This window comes from Phyllobates terribilis, unplaced genomic scaffold, assembly GCF_046119375.1.
Source record: "Phyllobates terribilis strain yellow unplaced genomic scaffold, ASM4611937v1 Scaffold_1__5_contigs__length_1240528914, whole genome shotgun sequence".
NCBI lineage: Eukaryota > Metazoa > Chordata > Amphibia > Anura > Dendrobatidae > Phyllobates > Phyllobates terribilis.
Genome location: NW_027362761.1, coordinates 23,430,229 through 23,443,359, shown reverse-complemented (window position 1 = coordinate 23,443,359; position 13,131 = coordinate 23,430,229). Strand labels below are relative to the sequence as shown.

General features: G+C 43.0%; 1 protein-coding gene across 3 annotated transcripts in view; it reads right to left on the bottom strand.

The window, feature by feature from the left end:
* Nucleotides 1-806: 806 nt before the first annotated feature.
* The window catches only part of OCEL1 (occludin/ELL domain containing 1), a 47,539-nt gene continuing 35,214 nt past the window's right edge, over nt 807-13,131 (bottom strand). The window contains exon 6 of one of the 3 annotated variants that reach the window (XM_073659394.1): nt 807-2,097. In XM_073659394.1, the coding sequence (XP_073515495.1) occupies nt 1,984-2,097 (114 nt within the window). In that variant the 3' untranslated portion in view covers nt 807-1,983. The remainder of the gene's footprint in view (nt 2,098-13,131) is intronic. The other 2 variants (XM_073659520.1, XM_073659455.1) reach the window with 2 other exon arrangements.

The window sequence follows — 13,131 nt, the reverse complement described above, 5'->3', positions numbered from 1 at the left end:
CAGCTGAACTGTCCCTCCTTCTCTGGGACTAGTCTCAGTCCTGAGCTAGGTCGTCCAGTTCTCCCTAACCCTGCCCTCAGTTCCAGCTTTTATAAGGGCAGCCAGCTCCCCCTACTGGCCTGGGACAGGAGGTGCTGTATGCTAATTGTCCCTGACCAGGGAACCTCCCTCCTGCTCTCAGACACAGCCTTTAATATTTGTGGCATCCAGGCCTGGGGTGACACATATACAGCCAGCACAACCCCATATACAGCCTGCACAACCCCATATACAGACTGCACGCCCCCTATACAGCCTGCATCCCCATATACAGACTGTATCCCATTTACCACTGTACCCTAATTACCTGTCACTTGTGCCCCCATCTTCTCAGCTACTGCTGCTTCCTGCATGGAAAAACACTTCACTTTCTGCAATCTCTAGGATGGCTCCTCCCATAAAAAATCACATGGATATGACATCATCACAGGTCCTTCACCTTTAGCATTAATCGTCTCTTCCATCAGGCAGAAAGTTTATTACTGCTGCTCTGCCCATGCAGCGCTCACCTCATCAACTTTCACCACCTTCCCCCTCCTATCCCCCCAAACGAAAACAGCAGTATTGACATTATGTCAATTAGAGAAAAAGGGGTGATTTAAAAAAAAAAAGTGGCAAATACTTCCCTGGATACAACACTTAGTTTCCATTCATTGTAGGAAGCTGAACATACATAATCATAGCGATCTCATTGATTGTAGAAGTTGCTGATATAACTATATGGTTGAGACCATAGAATTTAAAATTAATACATACATATGCCAGAAAATGGAAGAAAACTTTATTAGGTTTTGTTAATATAGTCCCTACTAGTATAAAAGTTAACTAAGAGCCTAAGTAACTAAGAATCTATAATGTACAGTGCATCAAATATTCAATGTAGGAGAATTAAAAGAGGAATTGTCATTAGAAACTCCCAATGTACGCTGCTTATATCCTAAGGATGCAAATTGCCTCTTCAGAGAAAAAGAGGACTTGAACTCTATACCGCCACCTACTGGAAGCAGCAATCCTACAAGTCACAATCAACCCTTTAACGAGTCGTGCAATATGACTTAGGATAAAAGCCAAATCAGAATCTCAGTTTGCAGACACGGTGTTTCGGGCTGTTGGCCCTCGTCAGTGCAAAGCATGAGAACTGATTTGGCACACATTCGCATATAGTGGTGGTAATCGTGTTCTGAGGTGAGAAATGTAATGTAGTTGTTCAAACAGTAAGAGCTGTCTATTGCAGGAGCGGACACAGACAGGACAGGCCCCTGTACAAGAACAGTACATGGATCCATTGCAGTCTCAGCTTCAATATTACAAGGTTTTAGTTTTAAAATTATTTTAAGTAGTTTAACAAAGGGACCGTCAAAGCATCAATGTGTAGAGATTTATGAGGCATTACAGTAATTAAATGTAAATCATTAAGCAAATAAGAGAAGGTCATTTTGTTACAAGCAGATCCAGCAGATTTTTTTTGCATAACGCAATTTAACATGCCTGTTGAAAAAATAATGGCATATATGCATCAAAATATAGAAATTTATATATACACATCATAAATTAGTAGTGACGTCCTCACTTTCTGAGTCCCACTAATACTGTTAAATTCCACCATCATAGATTAAAAGGGTTCTCTGGCTTAGAATACACATTTTTATATACTCTATTAGGTAATTCAAGGTTAATAGAGGGGGATTCCTTTTAGTGGAAAATCCTTTCTTGGTCAGAATTGAGATTGGTTAGTAAAGGGGACATGTCTTGTCCTGCACCACAAAGCCAGCCCTTTGATTTGAATGGACCCTTACTACCACGTTTCTCCACAGATAAAAGCTAGTTGCTTGAGGATCAAGGGACCCTTCTAACAAATAATAAGTGGAGAACCCCTTTAAATATTTTATAAATTAAATGCATTGCTCTGGTACATGTCAAATGTCTATATATTCATTGTAATGTTCAGAAGTACACAGATCCTTCATGTTGATCATATGCTTGAATCTGCTTCTTGATGTGGGTCAATTTCCCCTTCAAATAGATGCAGCGTTCCCTTTTTTCCGTGAATGCAGGGTCCTGAGGGAAACAAATAGATTAGTACAATTTTCTCATGGTACACCATAAAGCTTTCTGACTTTTATATACATTCAGCCATTTCCTTCCCAGCCTATAAAAAGCTGGAGCTGCTTCTGTAGTCAGATGACTACAAATTCCGAGGAATGTTTGACTGCACCAAAGTTCACAGCTCAATCCTCAGATCATTCTAGCTTCATTAATGAGACTAGCGCTGCCTGCAAATTATATTGTCCACTTTAGAATTTGTTCACTGTAAATTAAAGGGAACCTGACATGAGGAAGGGGGTTGGGTCGCTTCTGTCTTCTCAGTGCATAAATTAAATTATAATATTCACTGCTTCTTCTCCTGTGATTGGGACTCCCCATGACTTTAACTCACATCTCAATATTCCTAGGCAGAAGCTTTATTCATGAGCCACAGCTCATAATGAGAAACATAGGAGAATTTGGTTATCTCGACCTGTATTGCAGGCAGGGAACCCAGAAGCAGATTATGTATGTACATAAAAATACATTGAAATATAGAATGTATCTCTATGTTCACTGTATACTGAGGTGAAGAAAAACAGATTTTTTTTGTTCCTATAAAACTGCTAAAAATAATAAAAAGCAATTAGGAAAATGTTGTGATTCTCCCCTGTAATCAAACCCACAACCCTCAACATTACAGGCAGGATGTAAAGCAATTGAACCACAGGCTCTGGAGGTGTAATGGGGAGAATTTTGTGTACTTGATCTGTATTGTAGGCTCAGACATTGTACTGATAAATTGTACACAGCAGAGTATTTCTATGTATATCTGTATTCTAAAGGGAGAATAATTTTTATTTTTCCTATAAAATTGTTAAAAAATAATGAAAAACACTTAGAATATTGTTATTGATAATGCACTTTTTTTTAAAAATAATGAACATCACAAATCAGCAAATAACACGGACATATTTGGTGTCTGTGTAATCATAGCAACCCGCACACCACAGTGATTAAATTATTTACTGGGATCGGTAAGTGGCGTAAAAAAATGGCGTGATTAATATTTTTTCTCTTTTTTAATAGTACAGAAAAGTTTTGATTCTACGCTTAAAAATGCAACGTTGTTTTTTTTCTTCATGTGTTTTTTCAGGAGACGCCTATTGAGAAAATATGCACCAAAACCGCAGAGTTCAGCAGATTCTTTAGAAGCACCGAGGGTGGAGATTTCATGAAATAACATGTAGTGTAAATGCTGTGTTTTTTTTGCTGCTTTTTTGCACAGAAATTCTTCTGTGTTTAACTGTGCAAGGAAAGTCGATGTGATTTTATGAAAACTGCGCCCCTGTGCGTCTAAAGACGCTGCTGAACTGTGCGGTTTTGGTGCTTTTTTTTCTCTAGAGGCTTCTATGTGGAGCCTGAAAAAACCCATGTAAAAAACTGCAGTTACTTTTTTAGGTGCAGACTCAAAGCTTTTCTGTACTATAAAAAACACATTAAAAAAGCTGCTTCACATCTGCACAAAAAAACATATCAAGTAAAGGAGAAAATGCATAAAAAATGCAATAACCAGAGAAGATTGTTATTGTGTTGTTTGGTGCGGATCCTGCAAAAAACAAAAACACAGTATTTATGCTACGTGTGAACACGGCCTTACAGACACAAAAAAGCCAGATGTCATACACTGAAGCTACATAATGATGACAAAGTCCTGGCGGCTCCAACTGTGAATGAAGGAATAAAAAATAATACACAGGTCCCAACTAGAGATGAGCAGGATGCAAAGAAGAAATTGTGCAAGTCCTGGCTGATCAAAATCCGCCAGGGACACTGGAAGGTAAGAGATTCACAGATTCCTGTCCAGCCACCAGGTAGCATTGATCTGGATGCTGGACTGTGGAGTCCTGCAAATCGATCTGCTCTTCCCTAGTCCCAACTGTCCCGGATACAGTGGACAGTCCTGGATTTGGGTCTGCGCCCTGCGGTCTCAGGCGTCTGCTGAATTTTACTCACTACCTGTGCCCCTCTGACATCCCCTCCTGCCAGGGTAGAAAGAAATGGTAAACAGGAGTGAATTGGGGTATGGCCAGGGACATGGACAAAATTTGCCACTGCGTCCTACGCGCGTCGCATAATTTGTTCCTCTTTCTGTTCTTCAAAAGTTGGGAGCTATAGCTGCTCTGAAGCGACCCGGATAACAATGGAGAGAGCATTGTTTGGGCCAGAGGCTCAACCTTCCCACAAGTCCGAACTATCAATCTTCAGAATCACACCGCCCTCAGCAAGCAGGAAGTTGGGAGGCAGATGAGCTGTGCCCTCCTGATGATCAGAACATGAGACAATGCCTTTAAAATACAAAATAACACAGAATTTCCCATGCCCGCTGCTTCTATCGCACAGTGGGCTCTGAATAAAGCCGGGTTCAGGTGAGAGTTTGTAAAATTGTCCTTCTTTCATCCCATAGAAAACGGATGAGTTTTCACCAGTATTGTCATCTGTGTTTCCACCAAACCAAATACAGTTTCCGATGTTGATAAGTGCAATAGATCATGTCCGTATTACATCGTTTTGTTTTTTTTACAAACTCGTTGAGTTTAATGGGCGAATCTGAACTGAAAAACAGATCAGAACAGTGCATACTGTGATTTTTTTACATGCAGACCATCGTTCATCTCAACTAATCCATTCACTTACATTGGTCTGTGTGCGATCCTTGTACAGTCTAATTGGCACACAGACAGCGTACAAACCAAAAATATGCTTCCCCATCCTGTCCTGTGACAACATCTCCACCCATGTGTGCTGCAACCAATCACAGGCTTCACAGATCACATGGAACTAGACATCTTTGGTCCAAGTGTCATCAGCATTTTTGATCCAGTTGTCATCAGTGTATCACTTTTTACCATTAGTATTTCATCACTGATTTTCACACACACACACACACACATATATATATATATATATATATATATATATATATATATTGCAAAGCTTCTCTTATACATTATAAAGGTAATTATGGACAACATACAGATTGCACACTGATACTATCCGTGATTTTCACTGACCCACGTTAGCAATCTGTAAATACATATTTGGTATTGCCACAATTGTAACAAGTGAAGCAAAGATCTATGTATCTCTCTGTCTCTGACTCTCCCTCTCTCTCAAAAAGCCTATGAGGCCTTAAATGTATGATCAGATGATCAATGTGAAACAAAGAAGAATACTGAAGTTGAGACAAGATAGTGCAGCTGAACACAGAAATCCGGGCTATGCCCACATGCTACAGCCAATGATAGAAAAAAATATATTTTTGCAACTGGTTTTTGTTAAAATTTTTTCACTGTTTGCCTTTTATAACCTACTTACACTGCTCAAAAAAATAAAGGTAACACCTAAACAACAGAATATAACTGTAAATCAAACTCCTGTGAAATCAAACTGTCCACTTAGGAAGCAGCACTGATTGACAATCAATTTCACATGCTGTTGCGCAAATGGAATAGACAGTAGATGGAAATTATTGGCAATTATCAAGACACACTCAATAAAAGGAGTGGTTCTGCAGGTGGGGACCACAGACCACATCTCAGTACCAATGCTTTCTGGCTGATGCTTTGGTCACTTTTGAATGTTGGTTGTGCTTTTACACTCGTGGTAGCATGAGACGGATTCTACAACCCACAGAAGTTGCTCAGGTAGTGCAGCTCATCCAGGATGGCACATCAATGCGAGCTGTGGCAAGAAGGTTTGCTGTGTCTGTCAGCGTAGAGTCCAGAGGCTGGAGGCACTGCCAGGAGACAGGCCAGTACACCAGGAGACGTGGAGGGGGCCATAGGAGGGCAACAACCCAGCAGCAGGACCGCTACCTCCGCCTTTGTGCAAGGAGGAACAGAAGGAGCACTGCCTGCAAAATGACCTCCAGCAGGCCACAAATGTGCATGTGTCTGCACAAACGGTTAGAAACCGACTCCATGAGGGTGGTATGAGGGCCCGACATACACAGATGGGGGTTGTGCTCACAGCCCAACACCGTGCAGGACGCTTTGCATTTGCCACAGAACACCAGGATTGGCAAAGTCGCTACTGGCACCCTGTGCTCTTCACAGATGAAAGCTGGTTCACACTGAGCACATGTGACAGACATGACAGAGTCTGGAGACGCCGTGGAGAGCGATCTGCTGCCTGCAGCATCCTTCAGCATTGACCGGTTAGGTGCCATTAGGTACCGAGATAAGATCCTCAGACCCCTTGTGAGACCATATGCTGGTGCGGTTGGCCCTGGGTTCCTCCTAATGCAGGACAATGCCAGACCTCATGTGGCTGGAGTGTGTCAGCAGTTCCTGCAAGATGAAGGCATTTAAACTATGGATTGGCCCGCCCATTCCCCAGACCTGAATTCGATTGAGCACATCTGGGACATCATGTCTCGCTCCATCCACCATCACGTTGCACCGCAGACTGTCCAGGAGTTGGCGGATGCTTTAGTCCAGGTCTTGGAGGAGATCCCACAGGAGACCACCCGCAACCTCATCAGGAGCATGCCCAGGCGTTGTAGGGAGGTCATACAGGCACGTGGAGGCCACACACAATACTGAGCCTCATTTTGACTGCGCCCCCTGGGCCGTGGGGTACCCGGTAGTCGGGCCGGTCGGTGCTGGGGGATGTTATGGTGGCGGTGACCCGGTCCATGACCCAGGGTGGTCAATTAAAGGGAAAGTAAAATGGGAATAAAGTTTTTAGGATAATAATGTTTGTGATGTCACCTGTGGTATGCGGCTAAATGGAGACGCTGCTGCGGTGCAGATCCACTGGAGCTGATGGTAACGCAGCAGAGTTGGTTCAGCTCTCCACAGGTAGAGCTAAGCTCCAAGGCAGGATATAGTGATGCTATGAGGTAGATGTTGTTGGTGCGGTGTAGTGCAGGGCTTGTGGCGCAGTAATGAGTCAAGGACACAGTGGGGTGCAGTCTTCAGGCTTTACTCACAGTTCAAAGCAGTTCCAGGTCACCGCCCGCTGCAGCCGGTAATGACAGCCCACGTTGTCCTGTGTCCACTGGGGTAAGAATCCAGCAATCTCTCAGGTACCTCAGGAGTACTTAAATGGGACCCCGTTCTATGTACCTTTGCCGGTCGTCTCACTGCGCTGGCTCTCGCCCTCCTGCCCTGCGCCTCACAATTAGTGTCCCAAGCCAATGGCCTCGGGCCTTGTCGGCCGACGTACTCTCAGTCCCCTGGACCCTATGCGGCCACCTTTTCGGCGATATAATTGTGGATTTTGGCTGCAACACCTTGAAAATGCTGCAGCCTCCGGTTGGCTAGCTGAGCCTGGTTGTTCTCCACTAGTCTGGGGCCGGTCCCCTTCTGCGGCCTGATCCCTCCTCGTCAACGTGAATTCGGGCGCACGGGTGACCTCTGCACTCGCCGTGCCCCTGGGATCCCCTTTGTCTCTCCTGGAACCCTTCTCACTGCTCCTCTCTCCTCTCTCCAACTGGGCCTCTCTCTCTAGGCCCGACTCTTCTCTTAACTCCTCTGAGCTGAGCTCCTACTGAGCTCCTGCTCCCAACTCGACTCTGAACTCTGACCACTTCCAGAACCTTCCACCTTCTCTTTTATACTCCTACCCTCTGTTCTCCACTGAGCTTCTTCCTCCACCCACACCCACTACATGGTTCCCCCTCTCTTGGTCCCCCCCCCCTTCCAGCCAGGGGCAGGGCTCAGCAATGGACAAATGCATCTTGCCCCGTCTGATGGTCTGGAGTGGTGTAGTGTTGGATGTAGGTGGGTGGGTCCCGGGTAGTGCTCCCTCCTTACCTGAGAGTGGGGTACCACACCTCTGGGTGAGTTGCAGTTCCTCTGTGGCGACTGGACCCGCAGGGGCGCCACAATTACATCAAAGTTGGATCAGCCTGTAGTGTGTTTTTCCACTTTAATTTTGGGGGTGACTCCAAATCCAGGCCTCCATTGGTTAATAAATTTGATTTCCATTGATGATTTTTGTGTGATTTTGTTGTCAGCACATTCAACTTTGTACAGAACAAAGTATTCAATGAGAATATTTCATTCATTCAGATCTAGGATGTGTTATTTGAGTGTTCCCTTTATTTTTTTGAGCAGTGTATTTTCCTGCACATTCCTAGCTGAAGATTAAAATGAATTAAGAATCTTTCAGTGAGATTATTCTGACGAGAAGTTTGTAACTCTTTCATCTGTCTTTTTCTGAACACCTCCTCTGATTTATGCCTGTAGACCACATGGAGTTGAACTGAACTTTGATGTGGTCACCAATCAGCTGACAGAAGTTCAGAAAAGAGTAACTAACTCACAATCAGAACTAGCTTACTGAGCAATTCTAAGTCCAGTTTCAGAATACCCCTGTCCCCCAGCTGCAGTTTGTTTTTAAAAACTATTCTGTGGTCAGATAAAACAAAATTTAAAATTATTCATGGAAACGACACTATATCCTATGCAATCAAGGGTATAGAGCCCTAGATCATATCCGTGTGCATTCTGGATACTAGTCAACCACACCCACATGATTGGCAGGGGTGTGAGTGGTTGCTCTATTAGTATTTTACACATGTGCTGCCTCCACTTTTTATGATGGGGCATGTTGCATTTGTATCGTGACCTGGTATAGGGAATTGTAGCTGCTCTTCTTTCTTTTTTTTTCCTATAGCATGGGCAGCTTACACTTCTTAAAAGGCACTGCCAATGCTGAGAACTATATAAAGGTTTTAGAACATACATCATTTGATCCCATCCCGACAATGTCTATTTTAGGGAAAGCCTTGAATATTTCGGCAAGACAATGCTAAACCACATACTGCATCCATCACAACAGCATGGCTATGCAGAAGAAAAGTTCGGGTGATGTAGTCCAGACCTTTCGCCAACAGGAAACATTTGGCCCATTATAAATAAAAAAATCTAGCAATGAAAACCCAGGACTGTGGGGCAGCTAGAATTCTACATTATACAAGAATGGGGCAACATTCCTCTTCCAAAATTCCAGCAATTGGTCTTATATCCCAGACGTTTAGAGACTACTGTAAAAAGAAGAGGGGATGCCACACAATAGTAGACATGTCCCTGTCCCAACATTTTGGAGATGTGTCGCTATCAATTTCTAAATGAGTTAATTTTTTAAAGTAAAATTTAAAAATGTCTAACTTTCACCTTCTGATAAGTGTTCTATGTTCTGTTCTGAAACGAAAATAAGAGATTTCCAAATCATTGCATTATTATTTTCTTTACATTTTACACAGTATCCCAACTTTTTTGAATTGGGGTTGTTCATGCATTTGAATAGAAAAAAAATTGCCTCCAGATGTGTCCATGTCCTTTAAATCCTTAAAGGGAATATGTCAGTAGGATCAACCCTCTGCAGCATAGCTGGGAAGGACAGGATTAAATCCCACCTTTGCAGTATTTGATTACAAGCAGCTGCATGGTTGCTTTGGAAAATGGCTGTTTTGTATGACGGAGCTGGAGCTGGCTCAGTCGTGTATGAGTAGCCAGAGTCTGTTCTGTTTAGTTAGTGCCTGGACAAGGCTAGGGATTTATGTTTATGAGTTTGTTTTTGGCGCTTTGCAACCTGTGGGAAGCAATAAAAATTACTTGTGTTTGCACATAAACTGCATTGCCTGTGTGAATGCTATCCAAGGCCTAATGCTTACCAGAGAGGGTGAATTCCTACACAACCTAATCCGTCTATATGGGCATGTAGGTCATAGGAAGCAGAATAAAATGACACCTTGATATCTGTGATTCAATATACAGTGCTGGCCAAAAGTATTGGCACCCCTGCAATTCTGTCAGATAATACTATCTATTTTCCTATTATCACTTGCCTTGACTGAGTATGCATGTTTACATGAACAGGAAGAGGGAGACAAGCTAGAGACTTCTTTCATCACAACATATAACTGGTTTTGTGACCCCCCCAACCCATAAATATAAAGGGAGTAGGTTGCAAATACAGTGGTGGCCAAAAGTATTGGCACCCCTGCAATTCTGTCAGATAATACTCAGTTTCTTCCTGAAAATGATTGCAATCACAAATTCTTTGGTATTATTATCTTCATTTAATTTGCTTGCAAGGAAAAAACACAAAAGAGAATGAAGCAAAAATCAAATCATTGATCATTTCACACAAAACTCCAAAAATGGGCCAGACAAAAGTATTGGCACCCTCAGCCTAATACTTGGTTGCACAACCTTTATCCAAAATAACTGCGAACAACCGCTTCCGGTAACCATCAATGAGTTTCTTGCAATGCTCTGCTGGAATTGTAGACCATTCTTCTTTGGCAAACTGCTCCAGGTCCCTGATATTTGAAGGGTGCCTTCTCAAACTGCCATTTTGAGATCTCTCCACAGGTGTTCTATGGGATTCAGGTCTGGACTCATTGCTGGCCACCTTAGAAGTCTCCAGTGCTTTCTCTAAAACCGTTTTATAGTGCTTTTGGAAGTGTGTTTTGGGTCATTGTCCTGCTGGAAGACCCATGACATCTGAGGGAGACCCAGCTTTCTCTCACTGGGTCCTACATTATGCTGCAAAATTTGTTGGTAGTCTTCAGACTTCATAATGCCATGCACACGGTCAAGCAGTCCAGTGCCAGAGGCAGCAAAGCAACCCCAAAACATCAGGGAACCTCCGCCATGTTTGACTGTAGGGACTGTGTTCTTTTTTTTGAATGCCTCTTTTTTTTCCTGTACACTCTATGTTGATGCTTTTTCCCAAAAATCTCTACTTTTGTCTCATCTGACCAGAGAACATTCTTCCAAAACGTTTTAGGCTTTCTCAGGTAAGTTTTGGCAAACTCCAGCCTGGCTTTTTTATGTCTCGGGGTAAGAAGTGAGGTCTTCCTGGGTATCCTACCATACAGTCCCTTTTCATTCAGACGCCGACGGATAGTACGGGTTGACACTGTTGTACCCTCGGACTGCAGGGCAGCTTGAACTTGTTTGGATGTTAGTCGAGGGTCTTTATCCACCATCCGCACAATCTTGCGTTGAAATCTCTCGTCAATTTTTCTTTTCCGTCCACATCTAGGGAGGTTAGCCACAGTGCCATGGGCTTTAAACTTCTTGATGACACAGCGCACAGAAGACACAGGAACATTCAGGTCTTTGGAGATGGACTTGTAGCCTTGAGATTGCTCATGCTTCCTCACAATTTGGTTTCTCAAGTCCTCAGACAGTTCTTTGGTCTTCTTTCTTTTCTCCATGCTCAATGTGGTACACACAAGGACACAGGACAGAGGTTGACTCAACTTTAATCCCTGGTAACTGGCTGCAAGTGTGATTTAGTTATTGCCAACACTTGTTAGGTGCCACAGGTAAGTTACAGGTGCTGTTAATTACACAAATTAGAGAAGCATCACATGATTTTTCAAAGGGTGCCAATACTTTTGTCCACCCCATTTTTTAGGTTTGGTGTGGAATTATATCCAATTTGGCTTTAGGACAATTCTTTTTGTGTTTTTTTCATTGAAGACAAATTAAATGAAGAGAATAATACCAAAGAATTTGTGATTGCAATCATTTTCAGGAAGAAACTGAGTATTATCTGACAGAATTGCAGGGGTGCCAATACTTTTGGCCAGCACTGTATTATTGAAGAGAAAGCCAGATTTTTTTTAAATGTAGATGAGCTGTTGAGATCTATGGGCCGGACACTGATCTGCATGAGAATCTGACTCCAGAGCTTATTTTAAATAAAAGTGGATGACACTGAAGATGAGCGAACCTTTCAAGGTTCGGTTTGGATCGGCAAACGTCCCGATGTTTGCCGAACAGTTCGTCGAACATATCCAAACATATCTCAACCATATCCAAACCCCATTAAATTCAATGGGAGGGAAAATCAAATTCATAGACAACACCTTCAGGGGGGCCCACAAGCTGCCAAAACAGCTTTGCGCAGCATGGATGAATGAGACAAGACCTGGGACAGGGCTTCGACTAGCATTTCTAGCTTAAAAATTGATCAGTATCAGGTGGATTAGTGACATGTGATCTGAGAGGCCTGCCAAGTTTAGGCAACACACATAAAGGAGACCCAACTTGGAGTCCAAACCTTTCCAAAAATTAAAGGCAGACACCAAGAAAAGTGGCATCAATTGACCCACAGTAGAAATTTTATAATGGCACAACAGCAGTCAGGCATGGGCCATGCATAAGAAAGGGTCTACGCCAGCATTTACAGCTTTTGATTTAAGTTCAAATTAAGAGGTGGATGAGGGATTGGTGTAGGCCTGCTGTGCTGGGAGCCCTGATACCTCATGCAACAGCTAAAATTGCTTTTCTGCTCAGCCACACTCAGGTGGCACAAATATCAGCTTCGTAGACTACTATTGTTAGAAAAATTTAAGTAACACAGGTAGTTGACTGAAACTAAGTGCAGGCCTGCCTGTCTGGGAACCCTACTACTACAGGCTACACACATGAAGGAGACACAACTTTAAGTTAAAAAATTTCCAAAAATTAGGGACAGACACCACTAAAGTGGCATCAATTGCCCCAGAGTTTCCAAATTTCAAAAAATTATTGCCACACCACTATTGTGGCATGAATTCACCCACAGTAGAAATAGTATAATGGGGCTCTGACACCCCTTCCACTACAGGCAACCCACCAGATGGAGACCTAACTTGGAGTCTCCACATTTCCAAAAATTAGGGGCTGACACCACCAAATTGGCATCAATTTCCCAAGAGTAGAAATAGTATAATGGGCCTCTGACACCCCTTCCACTACAGACAACCCACCAGATGGAGACCCAACTTGGAGTCTCCACATTTAAAAAAATTGTTAGTAACATCAGCAGCAGTAGCAACAGCAGGCCCAGAGCCACAACAAAGGTGTCAAACAACTGCGGGACCGAGGGCTGTCTGCTGTGCTGAGAGAGGGTGGAGTAGGGTGAACAAGACAAACTGCTGGACTGTGAGTGAGGTGCAGGCAGAGATGTTATGATAGATTGAGAAATATAATAATAATAATTTGTATTTATATCGCGCCAACATACTCCGGAGCACTTTACAATTAAGCGGGG